We start from the raw sequence: 16717 nt of genomic DNA on the forward strand, positions 1-16717 counted from the left end.
TTAGTTAGTATTTTAGTTATTTGTTAGGTTAGTTTTAGTTAACTAGTTAGGTTGGTGGTTGTTTATTTCTTTACGTTTACTTACGTTACTTAAGTTATAATTACTACACACACACACACACACACACACACACACACACACACACACACACACACACACACACACACACACATTTATATACATACATACATACATACATATTATGCATCCATGTTCCTTTTCCACTGTTCTCTTTTTGTTGCTTGTATAAATATACATACATACATATTATGCATCCATGTTCCTTTTCCACTGTTTTCTTTTTGTTGCTTTCAAGATTAGCATATAAGTATCTTGAGAGAATGAGTTGTGATTCACAGGTGGTTGGGTAATGTATTTATTGTAAGTAACTATTTTTTCTTTTGTGCACAGTGGCATATAAATGACATTTTAATACTTGAAATATGCAATCTTAAAAGACCACTTTGGAAGCTCTGTACTGTCAGTTATGGTTTGTGTTTTAGTGGAACACTCATGAAGAAGCTGTAAAACAAAACATTGAGTGTCCAATTAAAGAAAAATAACAAAATTTGGTGTTTTAAGATTGTTTATTTCTAGTATTAAACTAAGTAACTGTTGTAATAAGAGTAGCATGCTAACCTGTTCATGCATATAACATTGGTACTGTACGTTAATGTAAGATAACCTTGCAAATTTAGATATATGAAAGTATAAGTTCTGTTTCTTAAGTTTTATTTGTGCATCACTATTTTGCACCATCATCACATCCACATTGGCAATTTTTATATCTGTCATGAATCTTGAGTTTTTGGCTGATATATCTTGCAGTAAAATATTTGCGGGAAGTGACTCCATATTTCCGGAAGACCATGGTGCTATCAGAAATAGGCTGGGACTTTCAGCATGGTGGGTTTCTCTCAAGAGACATTTTAAGAGAGCAGGACAAACTTTCAAGGTCAGATACTCGGTGTGTTCCACTGCTTTTGTGTTACCTTGTGAGGAATCTTACAATCCAAGATCCAGAAAACAGAACCTTTGAGCTGCATTCTCCAGACAGACGAAATTCATGTATTTTACGATGTTCTGATAGTGTTCAGTGCTCAGCCTGGTTTAATGCCATCCATACAGTGATTTATAATCTCATGAGTAAGGCAGTGGTGGAAGCCAATCATTTATTAGTTGATGTCTTAGAGAAAGCAGAACTCAAGTATATGGGTTGGCTTAGTGAAAAGGTATGTCTAATGTTTGTTATCAATGCATCATTTTCTTTTCATCATTTTTATGATTGAGAATAAATTCAAACTATTATGAACTGCAGCAGATTTTTCAGTTATTCACCATTATGTCAACTTTACTATAATTAAATATAATAATGAGTCCATGCTTCTGTTAAAGCTTCTTCCTCTTTCATTATAATTAAACTTTAAGTTTCTGTTATACTAAGAGTAGCATGCTAACCTGTTCATGCATATAATGTTGATACCATATATTGATGTAAGATAACCTTGCAAATTTAGATATATGAAAGTATAAGTTCTGTTTCTTAAGTTTTGTTTGTGTATCACACTTTTGCATCATCATCACATCCACATTGGTAATTTTTATATCTGTCACGAATCTTGGCAATATGACTAGGCTGTATTCAAAAATAAAGGATGTTTATTGGATACTCAATTGCCAAGCAGTTGTGGGCATTTGATCTTTGTTACTTACATTAATGCTCTTGATAGGAACATAATTAATGAGTTAGTAATGTTTGCTGATGACATTATTTTTTAGCTATGATGATGATGTTGAAGTATTACAGAATAACTTGGATCAGTTGGCAAGTTGGACAAATATTTGTCAAATGATTTTTGGTAATGGTAGGTACAAGATACTGCATTTAGGTTTATCATCATATAGTATGCATGTTCAGTATAGATGGGGAAACATTTCAATAGAGTGATTAAAGAAAAGGGTCTTGGCATAGTGGTGGATAAGTTATTCAAACTATTGAAGCAGTATTCTGTTTTTAGTAGTAAAGCTAACAGAATTCTAGAGTTGATCTTATTGAAGCTTACTGTACTATCCGAGAGATCTATAGTATAAAGGTGTCTGATTTCTTCTGTATTCTGAAGATAGTAGGATGAGAGGATACAAGTTTAAAACAGGTTAGGCTCCAGGTAATAGAGCTATATTTTTCTAAGAGGGTAATTGACTTATGAAATACATTGTTGTCAGCATTAGGGGAGGTTAGGTCTTTACAGGAGTTAAAGAGTGGAATCAGTGATTTCCTGAAAAGTAAAGGGTGGGTATAAATTTTCAATTTTTCCAAGAATGGGTTTGTAAGGACAGTCTTGAAGAATCCAGTGCTCCTTGTTGCCCATAGGTTATGGTGTGTTATGTTATATAGAATAGACAACAACTGTGCTACCAGGTTATTTCTTAGGATTCTTAAAAATTAGAATTGTTGTCTGTAAATCTTCATGGTGCTTTTTTTTTTTCCTTTAATTTATACAGCACAGTATCTGTGGCAATAAAAATGTTATTCTGATGAAATACGTTGATGACTGACAGATATGAATCATATGTGGCAATTTTTTAAGTGTTTTTTTTTTCTGGTGAGCAGAATTTATCATGGGATTACTTGCACCATGAGTGAGTGCTCTACCATATGAGCTAGTGGGATAAAAGCTAGTAAGCCTTTTTGTTTAATTACAAAAACTTTCACATCCTTCACCCTATTACAGACAAAGTCCATTCTTGGGCCTTATCTCAAGCATTACGTTGGGTACCAGTTTTTCTGAAATGACTGCACAGGACAAGTGAGAGTAATGAAATAATACATTTTAGAAAAATTACCTGAATATTTCTGAATTGATATGTTCTACAGTATTTATAGAAGAGTAAAGTAAGATGATATTAATATAATTACACCAGTATTTAATTTGTGCCAGCCCTGTTTATATATAAGTTTGAGTATGTTATATTCAAATGATTTTAAATGTGCAAAGCAGCAAGCCATATGATAACCACAGCCAGTATAAAGTTGCAGTGGAATGGCATGTATTGGAACTACATAACGTCATTGTTTGGCATTTTGTAGGTAGTATAATAGTGCTTAAGGTTGGTTGCTTTTGGGAAGAGTATGTAAGAGACCTTTCTGACATAAAATATTTATACATTCAGATCATAAAGATGTGTTCAGATCAGAAATATCTTTTTTTACTTCACCAAATGTGCACAGGATTGGTCTATTAGATTGACATGGTAAGTCAATATGCAGGGCTTGATTTTAAGGAAATTTCCTGGTTGTCCAAAAAAATGCATAGACCCTCAAAAAGATCCAGTTACAACAATATTGATGTACAAAGACCCTAAAAACTAAATTATAAGAATTTTGATGTTTTTATATTAATTTCCAAAAAGTACAATTAATGTTTAGTTGGCCATTTTGCATCTTTACTCAACTAATTTTTGATGCCTTATTTCCAGTGAAGTTTCATTACATTGGAAAATATAAGCCCAAACCGTGCTAATGTTACATAGTATGTTAAGGAAACAAACAGTCAATGACCTGAAAAACTTTTAAATAGAACAGTGATCTTGGCCAATCAGTTTAGTGTTTCTATTATAACTAGCTTGACCTACCCGCCAAGTACAGTAAAGTACAGCCTGTAGTAAGACCAGACTTGCATCGGAACTCTCACACATAATGCATGTAATATGTACACAATGCCTAAGCATTGCACATGTGTACACACACACACACACACACACACACTGCTGATATGTATTGTTCATACTCATAGTTTGTATTGATCTGAAGAGGGGCCAAGCTAGCCTTATTTATTGTTATTCTGTTTTGTACTGATCAAAACTTTCATAAAATTTTGTTAGCAGTTATCATTATTATGCACTGTTTAATTCGTGGATTTTCCCACTCTTCTCATTGTAGCCAGGTCTTCTGTATTTCCTAGACTAGATTCATCATGTCTGTCTAATATTAGCATTAGGTCTATAAGTGCATAATCAAAAGGGGGTCAGTGTTACAACTGTGACAATTAACAATGAAAATTCTGAGTTTGATTTTATAAATTTGATCATTTTAGTTCCTACAATAGATTTATTGGTAAGAATTTGAGACAACCATATTAGTTTTATTGTCATAAACATCTATACTAGAAATTAACCTCACTAAATATTCCTGTTATCGGTGTTAGTTTTCTGTGCAAATTCCCACCCGCCCATATATTTGCATACAAACATCGTGCAATATCATATGTGGTAACATAACCAACTAAGTGTATACACTTTACTGTGTTACTATATATAGCCATTCATTCTCAGTTGAACTCCATACAAAATTATGTAAATAAAGCAGCAAGGAGGTGCAGCTTTTCCACAATAGAAAGTTTAGTAACTAAAAGAGCATTATGAGCTAATCACAAAAGCAAGCTTTTCCTAACGTTTTTAGCCCCTTTTGGGGGATTGTATCAATATTTCTCTTGCACAAAGTACCATCTTTTTTAAACAAAATAAAAATTGACCAAAAGACATTTTTGTGGGGGTTTAAAGATTTGAGTTCATAGTTGGGGAATTTACCAATAATTTTGGTTGAGGATCAGTCAACATTACATGTGTAGTGTGGGAATGAATAAGTGTACAGTAGACTGCTGTGCTGTTTTGAGTAAGGTCCTGTTTCATGGCACTAGTTGTTTATTGGACAACATGGGTTTAAGTTGGTCATCCGAGGAAATTTTTAGTCATCTCAGATGACTGTTAAAATCGAGCCCTGATATTTATGTTAATTGATGTCTGTCTGACTCGGACTTTGACAAGCCAGAGTGCAAGTTGGTGTTCATATGAAGAATAAAAAAAAAACTTGTGCATCGTATAGTTTGCATGTTGCATTTCCATAACCTCTAGAACTTCCAAAATGCATATTTCCAGGTTTTTTTAGTGTTCTTGTATATTTTATCTGACATTTACCTTCATGTACCACAAACTGTCACTAAATCAGTAATGTTTAGTAAAATGAATAGTTGGTAACTCTAACATCAGATACATAATACTGTGTTGAATGACACACTGTAAAAGGTCTTGGCATATATATAATTTGACTTAAACCTATGCGCATGGGGTTAATGACATTAGAAAAGAAAGGAACATGTATCATCTTTAAATTAATAAGCGTATGTTAATGACATTTGGTAGATTATGAGTAAACATTACAATGCTTTCATATGCAAAATATAAGATTTTTTTATTAAGTCTTAAGGTTTGTAATGCAATGTTTTTCTCATGCCTTTTTCTTTCTTTTTGCATGTTGGCTATCCAACATGCAAAGTAATTTTTATTTTAAGATTAAAAATACTTTTGTGCAACAGAAAATTTTCAAATTTCATATGAAAAATCTTTATAATGTCCAAATGGTTATCAAAGGTTTCATAAGAAAATACTTTATATTTTATCTGTTATTTTTAGTAACGAATCTTTGTATGGGTTTGGTCAATTTGACCGATCTCGTAACCACATTAAAAAAAAAAAAGGAAATAAATATAAGTTATGCCATTTTCCTTCTTGAATTACTACAAATTATAACATGTTATTTAGACTAAATAGCTTAAATTTCATAACATTATACATTTATTGTTTTTATTATATTGTGTATTCAGCTGTGCTTGGCTAACAATACAGAAGTTACAATGATGTGGTGCATGTGCACTCATGTTACTGTATCCAATAATATAAAACTGACCTTTAGCCTTTACAAAGTTACCTGGCTTGGCTGTGTTTTAGTAGACTAGTATTTTGTAAAATACAATCACATTTCAATTATTATACATTATATATGTATATAGATTATTGCTATTTAGAAATAAGTTCTTAAACTTATTGTTTTTAAAACATAGAATAGTAAATAAAAAAAGTAAAGCAAACAATTATCTCTTTTAGTTAATACCTTTGTACTCAGTTGCTGCTTGACATAGGTTGCTAAGCCTTTTAAAACTTTACACGTGGAGGATATGAAGCAAAATATTTTTAGGTTTTTATATATACAGTTGCATAACTAAAAATTAATAAATTACTATATCAGTACCATAGAATTACACTATAATTTATCAACTATATTTCAGTCTAAATAATATGAAATGTTGAGCAGACTAAAGACACAACCTACCTCCTTGAAATCTTGGTTCGAAAGAAAGAGATGGCATCCAAGCACGTTAAAATGGCTGAGAAAGCCACTATGGGGACATTCTGAGCTTTCGATTTGTTATTCATGTCATATATAGAAGTAAGTGTACATAAGGGAGTGTTTCCAAAATTGGAAAGAACTGGGTGGGGTGCCACTGTGTTTGATTTATTACATGAGCAATATCTTAGCAAATTGAAAAGATAAGAGGCTCTTCTTTTATATTCTAGCTTGTCAATATTGGTAATTTGAGTTTCTAATTCGTATGAAACTATAGACTTGGTATTATGACATCACAAACATCTAATTTGAACCAGTGCTGCGTTCAATATACCATGTGACATACAAAACTTGACGTTTAATTGTGTTTTTTTATTTTTATATATTTACTTTTCAATTAAGAAATTGAGTAAGGTATAACACAAAATTTTGTATTATATTCTATAATTTGATACCAAACTTACTGACATAAATTGATGAAATAGTAGTTTAATAAAATTTTGAATGCGAGTCAACAAACACAATGATATGGCCTTTGACCCATGACCCATCTGGAAAGGGTAGAAAAGAGACCTGCAACAAGTCTTACTCCAATAATATTATGCAAGGTATGGCATCTTGTAACAAGTGAGAAACCACAAGCACAAAGGTCAATGGGAAAAGCTGTCCACACATCCCAGACAACAGTATACAGCATAACCAAGAAGAATCTTTGCATAGAAAAGTTACACAAGTTACTTCTACGTCATATCCATTCAACTGTCAAATGCTTCAAACATGTGGAGTAGGAAATGGGTATTCATACTATTCTGATATTATATTAACATGATTTTGGACCATGTTACCTTGTTATAGTCCATGTCACTACATCAGTGCATCTTGACAATTCAGAAGCATAGTTTCATTTGCAAAAGTCTCCCTCATAAAGGTGTCGTATAAGAAGCATGCCATTACCCCCTTCAGACTTCCTTAAACCTGTTTAGTGTATGAGGATGAAGGTTCCTTAGCAACCTTTCCAGCAGTCCAATTGCAACTTGACTGGTATATCTTCCTATGGAAGTTAACATTTTATTTATTGTATTTCTGATAGGTATTGCCACCTAAGCATTGCTAAAAAAAAATGTTAATGCTCAGTGTACTAGTCTCTATACTCCACAAATTTTGCTCTACTTTTAAACATGTATATAGCTTGTGACTACTCTCCACTAATAGTATTGCACTTTCTTGATTGGCACAGCATTGCTTAGATGTGTGCTTTTGAATGTGACTGCCATTTAAGATTGTGTTTCATTGACATTTCAGTTTTTTTCCCAACAGTTTTCACTTACTGGGTTTGCATTCAATTGTTTTAATTTTTTTTCTACATTTGTTTATTGTTAACAAATTACAAGGGAACTATGAATGAATTTGCATTTCAGTGTATTGACTATGAAAGTTCCTGTTATGGTCGATAACTATCCAGGCATCTGATTCGACTTTATCTACAGAGGAGGTACAGACCTTAATTCACAGGGAGCTAGATTCATACATTTGGCCAGTAATTTCATGTTTTACCCCCTTCACAAGGATTCATGTGCAAAATTAACTCAAATCCCTTCTTTGGTTCACTATGGCTTGATTATCTGCTTCTGCTCTTTCCCTTAATACCTGGATACTGTGCTGTTGAAATTGTTTGAGGAGAGATTCATTACTTGCGGGGGTGCATCACCTCATTCATATCTGCAGGATCTGTGTCAGGCTTCTTTCTTATGCAATACTATATTTGGAGGTCTTCCAAATTCTTTGGAATCCAGGGTTGATGTGGCTATTTTTCATTTGTCTTTGTCTTCTCTGGCCACACAATTATCTCCACATCTTGCTTTCTGTCAGGAAGTGCCCATCCTTGTTTCCCATCCTCTTCCTTTCTTGCCCAGACCCTTACCTTCCTCTTGTGTGGTTTCTGTTCTTCCTGCCCTTCTGTTCCTCATCTTTCCCAATTCTTCACCTATTTGACGAATGCTTGTTCACTTTGACCGTGTCTAGCTATCAGGCAGCCTTGTCAAACACCTTCTATTTCTCCAATTTTCATAAGGTTTTGACTTCCCCTGTCATTTTACTCATTTTCCACTCCTTTTGTATCATGTATCCTCTGCATTCCTTTGAATTACCTGATTGGGATTTCAGTGTGATCATTTATGCCCTTTTCTGTCCTCCCTTTGAACCTTTGTCAACGTATTCCATATACCATATCTCCCTCAAGACCCATTTCCTTCTCCTCCTAACTTATGGACATCATCAATAGGATATTTATGCCATTAATTTTAACAGAATCCTCTACCATTCCTTTTATACCATCCTATATCCAGACCAGTCCTCCCTCCCTAAAACCTCTGCTGCCTGTGAAGGCAGTTTGGCTTTCACACCATTTCTTTATCTTTCATTTCCCACCTGTACTCCCATACTGATCCTGATTGGCTTCTTTGTCTAGTTCACTCCTTACAGTGTTATGCAACATGTACTGCCTCCTTTCAGGGTTCATGTTTCCAACTTTTTATTCCTGTAGTCTCTCCTCTGTCACATTAACTGGTTGGGTTCATCAACTCATTGGGCTGGCATATTCAGACTTATCCATGGAAGGTCATTGTTTCTTCTCATCAAATTTGTCATATCGCCATGTCTTTGGCAGCTTTTCTTTGCTTTCCATTGGAGGAAATTGTTTAGGTTGGCATGTGGACTACTCCCAATACCTTCTTGGCTCATTATCTGACTGTATCTTTCTCATGTGGATATTGTCTCCCTCCCATGGCAATTCTACACATGTCCATTTGCCTTTGACTTGGGTAAGTATTTTCACAACATTTTATTTTCAGGGACTCTCTTTTACTGCTGCTAATGGGATCCCACTCTGTGATGAGTGTTGTACCATGCTTAGTGGTATATACATCTGTCTATCTCAATGTTCTTAAGTTTCACTCAATGGCGAACTGACACTCATGGATTTTTATGAGTAAAGCAAAAGGGAATTTCTGCCCATCCCTGCCAACCCTTTGATTGCATAAATTGGGGACAGTATGCTTTTCAAAATAAGGAATCATGGACACCCATTGTACTTTCTCCAGTGTAAAATTCCTCCAGACTCCCCACTGCAATTACTTCCCTCTTTTTTCTCCAAATGGAGCACAGGAGTCCTTACTACTTAACAGTTCCCAGTCACTAGGGTGGTGAATCAAGAAGGCTTCCTTCTGAGTGTGAAGTAGAAATTTACCTTACAATAAAACTGCATATTTATCCACTCAGTGAGAAGAGGACAAAGAGGATGTTTATTTCCAGGTGGACCAAATGTTGGTTGCAGCAGGACCAGCCTACAGGGGATCCTCCTCATAATACTGGCTTCAGGATGACACTGCCCTGTTTCCACAATTGAGTGCAGTAAAGGCCCCTTTCTCATTAATTCTGGTTGCAGGAGGTTTCCTTCCATGTTTTTATGGTTGAGTTTGGGGGACTTCACTTGCCTCGTAATACCGGTGACAGAACATGCATACACTGTTCCTGTGGTTGAGCAAATGTTTCACATCCTCCTTGTAATTCAGGGTGCAAGATTTGTTTTCCCTGCATTTGCAGTTGAGTCAATTAGATTTCTGCTCTTAATACAGGTTACAAGTATTGCTCTGTTCTTATGGTTGAACTGAGGTAATGACATGACCCCGTAATGCCATAATCGATGTGTTGTACTTCTGCGGTGGTTTGGGAGTTTCTCCAGTTTTGGAAAAATGCTAACTTCCTCTTTGTAATTTCAGTTGCTTGACGTATGATACTCTGTTGACTTATTGTTGGGGTTGGTGTATTTATATCACATGCCCTAGCCACAGTGTTTATGTTACTTTAATTTATTTTTGTCTGATTGATCCTCAACCTCCTAATGCTGTGGACAGGTTGTGGAACCTCATCTCTGGTTAAAGTTGGATAGATCCATTGCAGAGGCTAGTTGTTTCTCTCCATCATCATATTTCAATGAACTGTTTCTTGACTTGCTGTTCTCCTCGTGTGGGTATCGAGTTTTCGTTTCATAGATTGGATCTTCACTTATGGGATCCAGCTGTTTTCCAGTCCAGTTTGTGTGATGGTGATTGATTCAGATGCTCTCCATTTTTCCTGTGGATTATACCTCTCAGAACAAATTATGCTTGTGCACATCCTTTTTTTATTCCGCCCATGTCAGGTTCATTTCCTTTTTTTGGGGGGGGGGGTGAAGAGCATACCTGCTCTAGAAGTACTGCAGTACCTCACATGTGCTTCGGTTTTGTCTCTGAGCACACCAGTTATTTCTAGAGAGTCTCTTTCCATTTGGTTGCAGTGTTGGGTGTCTACACTGGACCCTCTACTGTTTCAATGTGGAATTCTAGCTTTGTGTGTGTGTGAGGAAATAAGACCGTATTGGAAGTTCACATATTCTTACACTGAAAATATATTTCTGATGAGTGCTTACCTCTTCTAATGCACTTCTCACCTTTCCTCCCCACTGCTGGTGTTCTTCATTTTAGATTCTGCCAATTCTCCAAAGTGACAATTGAGCAGGAACTTCAGAGGGAGATAGCCATTCCAATATATACTATTGGTGGAGGGTGGTTACATGCTATATACATATTCAAAAGTGGCATGTTATTTGTGAGATATATAGACTGGTGTGCTGTGTGTTAAAAGTTTTTAGCAGTGTTTAGGGGACAGAAAGAAAATCAAGATAACTGTGTGTGTGAGGGGTGTGAGTACCTATTGGAAATACATTTTTGGTTCAAAAAAATATTAACTTCCATAGGAAGATATACTGGTGTTACAAGGTGCTATGTTCCAAAAACCATGTTAATGTAATATACTCAGCCTGTGTGTGTGTGTGTGTATATAAACAAAATTTTCATAATTCTTCCTAAGTTTTATTTGCTGATTTTATTTTTTTGGTCATTCTTCAGAATGAATTGTTGAATAAGACTAAAAGCTTGAATAAAATTCATTCTAGATTTTCCTAACAACTCAATAAATATCAGAATGAATATAAAAATAATTATAGCTGCTCTGACAATGTATACAAACACAAAACTTAGTGGAAAACTAAAAGAAGTAATAATAATTTATTTACATACCTTTATCATACAGAAATACAATTATAAAAATTATTATTTACTGGTAATGAATTAAGTTTGGCATTTGCTCATGATAGGTATGTGAATTGACTCTTAAACGTGTATGTCTGCCATGTTTCATTGCCTACAAAACAAGATAAATGATAAACAATTTTACTTCAATTATACAGAAAATTAGAACTAAAATAATTTCTTTTTTAACTCTAGCTCCAAAAAATATGTTTATCATACTGAATATAGGGTGTGGTTTTAAAATCTGTGGGTACCAAAAAACATTCTTTCCACTTTAAACTGAGGGTGTATTAGTAGAGTGACAGTCAATCCTTTGGTATGGATGGTGGGTGTTAGGGCACTGCTTACTGGACAGTAGCTCAAAGTTAGGGATGGCAGGAAAAAAGCCTTAGTAGCTTTGCCATAAATATTATACTTGATACATGCACACAAAATATAACAATTTTTTACAAGTGAGCTTCTTGCATGAAAACATTTCTGATTTCTTAAGTTTTTGTGTAAAAAATTTTATATAGGTTTTGGTTCTCTTTTTGAAAGAATTATTAGCTTATCTTTAAATGAAATTTAGTCTATAATCATAAATTTTCTTTAATTCTTCTAAAATACTGTACTTCAAATGTGGATTTTAACAGCAGGGTAGTGTGGAATAACCAAAGGAATTCTTTGTGTATCACAGTCATTACAAAAAATATGGTTATTGTTTATAGTTCTAGCTAAATTAAAACCCCTTGTGTGTTATGTTATTTGTATAATAACAAAAATTTAAATATATTCTTGTTGCACTGTTTTAGTTTTATTTAACAATTAACTATGAAGAGTAACTGGGAAAATTACAAAACCAATAAATGAAAGTTAAGGACTGAAGTTAACAAGTTTTTCCATTTGTACATTCACAGTGAAAATTACCTCCAACAGAAAGTAAATGCTTTTTTATTATCTAAATATTACAAGATTAGTAATTGGACCATCTGGAACAGTTTGACTCACATAAGTCTTGATTTATTACAGTTCTCAACATGTACTTTGATTTAGTGTTTGCTGTATATCTCTATGTAAGTGGAACTGTATACTTAGCTTAAAATGTTTTTATTTTTCTTGGTAAATATGGTGTTACAGTTAATGTAAAAATCTGTGTACAAGTGAGAAACAAAAACATAAAGCTCTTAATTATATTTCTTGCTTAGCAAAACTGAATGAAAATTTTTTTAACTTTAAGTTGGTCACTAGTGTGAAAGCTATTTTACAGGTTCATTTACTTTTAAATGAATTTCATAATTTTGTAATTTTTATATCTAGTGTATGCCTACAAGTTAATATATGGAACAGAAATGTAAGACTTCCCATGAGTTACAACTCTTCTCATAATTCCAGGAAATCTTTACTGTAAAGCTAGAAGCTAATCAGTTAAATTAGTGATAAAAATTTATGTTGGCTTGTTATTTATTCTAAATAGGCAATTATAATGACAAGTTTTTATGACTAATGATAAACTTAAAAAAAAAAGTAGAAGTTTTTAAATAATGCCTTTACTTAAAGACATTGCATGAGTCTAGAAATACAAACTTTAGTTCTGGCCATTCTGAAAAGTGTAGTAAGAAATGTCAAGATTTCCACAATATCTGTGTATGCTGTAAATCATCTAAATAAAAAATATTTTCAGAAGTATGGATAGTTCTTCAGTTGCAGTATTTTAAGTATGGTACATTAGCATCATAAATTATAAAATAAATAAAATTAGTACTTAGAGCTATGAAGTAATTAAACCAAAAATAAACTCAAAAGGAGTTAAGCTTGCACCCTCTGATTGTATGTGACATTCATTTTCTAAGAACAATACAGGTATATAGTAAAATCTGATGAAATAATCATTTTTTGAAGTTAATTAATATCTGTATGTCTTTTTCTCAGTTTATTAGAGTACTTATTGTTATGTAGACCATTGTGTATTTTTTCTTTTTAATATAATTCTTTAACATACTCTTTTTGAAAAGAAAACTTGATTGCTTGAAGGATTTCCTAACAAAAGTGTTAATGAAAGAAATATAACTGATTTAAGAAAAATAAAATGTCATTCTTGAAGTCAATCCAGAATTTGTGTTAAAAATCAGTAGGGGAGTTAAATAAGAATTAATTGTTTATATCTTTTCTCTCCATTCATTTTATGGTATTTTTATATAAAAGTATTAATTAGTATTAATTTGCTGTCACCTAATAGCATTGATTTTTATATCAGTTTTTGTTTTTAGTTTGATTGACTGATTTTATATTGGTGAATTGAAGAATGGCACATTTATCTATTTGTATATTCCAGATGTGTTACATTTGTATAATTTAAATTCTAAAGAATAATATGCTTTCCATGTTTTCACTGTAGTTGAGATGAAACTGATGAGCAGTAGTCAGTGTTAAGTAAATAAGACTAATTATTTAAATTTTCCAATTAATGGAAATCCTACTGCTAGTCTTGTAACTTCTAGTCAGTTTACTATACAGGATTAACTTTAATTTATAAGTAAGTTACTCTTTAGTTCTGTTCTGCTTACTTTTGATCCAAAGATTCTAATAAGAATTAGATGTAATAACAATAATAACTTTCATTCCTTAGACGCATGATGAATCGGGGAGTGTACAATGGAGACAAATATTTCTTGCTGTGACTGAGCGAGATGTCCTATTTTATGACCTTGTCCCGTGGACCAAAGAAGCTTGGGCTGTCCCTGCGCACAGCTCTCCTCTTGTTCAAACAAGGTAGAATATGTTAAGTTTAAGCTTTTCCTGCTTTATGTCTAGTACTGTCATGATTTGAAACATTTGTAGTAGTGTGATGTTATTGTAGTGAATAGTTTTATTTTTTATTGGATAATTTTTTTGCTCTTTGTTATATGTAATGTAAGTAGAAAAATGTTTAATATATGTTTTAGGATCTTTTGGAAATGATAATGTTGATCAATGCTTTCAGGATGATTATTAAAATTAGCAAATTAAACATTTTCTCTGGCATTTTTGTGTTTAACTTTTGTGTAAGGCACAGAATTTCTCTGTTAAAATGTATTTACTAAAATATATCAAGTGCAAGCTTAATGAGTGTATTATTTACATAAAACACAAAAAACCATATCTACCTTTAAATTACTTAGTGAGAAATTTAAGTTGGTTCAGTAATATTTATCCTTAAGTATTTTTTCATATTCTGAAATTTTGATGTCTACACTTAAACCCCTAAGATCAAATATGTCATTTGTACAGGCAAACATATAGTCAGAATCAATCTTATCAATCATAACACTCCCTGTTCAATTCCCGTGTCTCATCTGCTCTCCACATTTTGTCCCACTTCCATCCATTGTTCTACTTGTTGGTGATCATCCAGTCAGTAAAGGATATGTGGAAGCCCATCTATCACATTTGCAAACATATAATCCTGCATAATTTCAATGTCTTGAAGAGGTAATGTCAGAGTTATTGGGGAAATAAGCCATTGTGATGATTCACAACCCCTCTAGATTTTTACTCCTGCCTTTCTGTTCTCCTCAAAAGGTCGAGGACTGATGTTCAATTATAGACCTCTCTTCCCTCTGTTGTTTCTTGGTTGGCACACAATTTCAGATGGTGAATTTTTTTTCTCTCTCTCCATTGATCATTTCCACCCAACCTGTAGATGACTAAAGTCTGTTTCAGATGTCTTTCTCCACATCTCAGTTGCTCTGTCCTCGCAATGTTTTCTCTCCTGTTTATTCACCAGGATTGCATTTTCCAGTCCCATGCTCTCTCATTTGGTACAGCATTTGTCCCCCTGTATATTAATTTGCATTATGCAAGCCTTCACTTGACTTCCTCACATTCTGGATCTGCAACTCCATTTTATATTTGCAACAGGCTTCTTCTCACCTGTTCCAAGTCACAATCTTTCCAAAACATTTCCCTTCTTTACTAATCTGATCATTTGGGGTAGCTCATCAATTTCCTTCTTCCTTTCTCACCCTCACCCAATTTCCTATACATCGGGGAACTCTCTTTGACTCATCTCGACAATGCCCGACCTTCTCCCATTCTCCTACTGGATTTTGAATTTCTACTCACCATGTTTTACAACTTGCATTAACTTTTTACTGAAGAGATTATTTCTCTTTTGGGGACTGTGACTTCTCTGGAACCTCTGCTTTCATATGGCTGCACACCTATACTTCCAAAAAATGGATATTGCATGACCAATGGACCCTTACAGGGTTTCACTGTCTTAATCAATCCATCTTTCTCCTTTTCATACTTGGTGGCTAGACTGCTCTAACACCACATCTGACATTTCTTTACCTCCTCCCAAACTGGATCATTACCTATTTATGAATGCTTCGCTCTCAGGACAAGAAATGTCACTGAATAATGGTATGACTTTCAGCTTTATGTCCGTAGATAAGCATTCTCTACTTATCATGGTTTTGAACTGCTTATTATCTATTGGGCATCCTCACATTTCCTATCTTTCCTTATGAATTGTTTAGTTCTGATCCATTTGAACAGTTCCACTGTTGTATCTCATGTCAACCACTGAGGGAGTGCACTCTCCAGGCCTCTTTGCTTCCTGACACTGGACCTCCTCCTTTGACCCTATTCTAATTGTCTGATTTTAAAGACCTGTAATGTTTTGGGTGTACTGGCCATTATCATAGGCTGTCTTTCATAACGAGATTATGCCCTACACACAGAATGGTCCCTCCCCTTAGAAATCCATTGATCTGCTCTCAACTCCATACTCCCTATGTAGATGCTTTTGCCACACCCCAGATCCCTACATTGTAGGGATGTAACATCGCTATTGTTATATTTCATTCCAAGTATATAACTAGTGGATGAAATGTTTTAAAATTTGTCAAGAACCTTCATAAAAGTATGTATTTACAGAAAATTAAAATACTTAGATTTTGTTTTTCCTATTATTCCTAATAAAAATGCATTGTTTAACTCTCTCAACATGGGGTTGGTCAAATTATAAGTTTCTCTATATATTAGGTATATCTTCACAAAATTTGGCAGTCTTTCAGTTAATATTACAAGTCTTTCACATACAAAAAGTCATATTTCTTAGTGAAGTCTATCTAATAAAATAAAAAAAGTTTTGTCCATGAAGATACTGAGTATTTGTTTTGAATAGTCCATGTGCTAAGTAATTTTGATTTTAAAATTAGAAATACTTTTTGTCATCTCAAAAATCTCAAATTTCCTTTGTGTAATCCCTAAAACCTCCTAAATGCATTTCAAACGTTTTTTTCACTACATCCTTATAGTTTATATGTTATTTTCTGTACCCTATCTCAAAACGGATTGGTCAGTTCGACAACCTCGTAATCACCAAAAAAAAAAATCAAAATAAATCTAAATTAACCTTGTTTTCTTTCTAGAATGACTTCAAATT

The 16717-nt window shown here is 33.6% G+C and overlaps 1 protein-coding gene across 3 annotated transcripts in view; it reads left to right on the forward strand.

The window, feature by feature from the left end:
- The window catches only part of LOC106459867 (beta-1-syntrophin-like), a 75625-nt gene that overhangs the window by 8959 nt on the left and 49949 nt on the right, over positions 1 to 16717 (forward strand). For all 3 annotated transcript variants that reach the window (XM_013919538.2, XM_022386425.1, XM_022386426.1), the window contains exons 2-3: positions 829 to 1232; positions 13913 to 14055. In XM_013919538.2, coding sequence (XP_013774992.1) covers positions 829 to 1232; positions 13913 to 14055 — 547 coding nt within the window. The remainder of the gene's footprint in view (positions 1 to 828; positions 1233 to 13912; positions 14056 to 16717) is intronic.

The sequence above is a fragment of the Limulus polyphemus genome, unplaced genomic scaffold (genome assembly GCF_000517525.1).
Source record: "Limulus polyphemus unplaced genomic scaffold, Limulus_polyphemus-2.1.2 Scaffold671, whole genome shotgun sequence".
Lineage (NCBI taxonomy): Eukaryota > Metazoa > Arthropoda > Merostomata > Xiphosura > Limulidae > Limulus > Limulus polyphemus.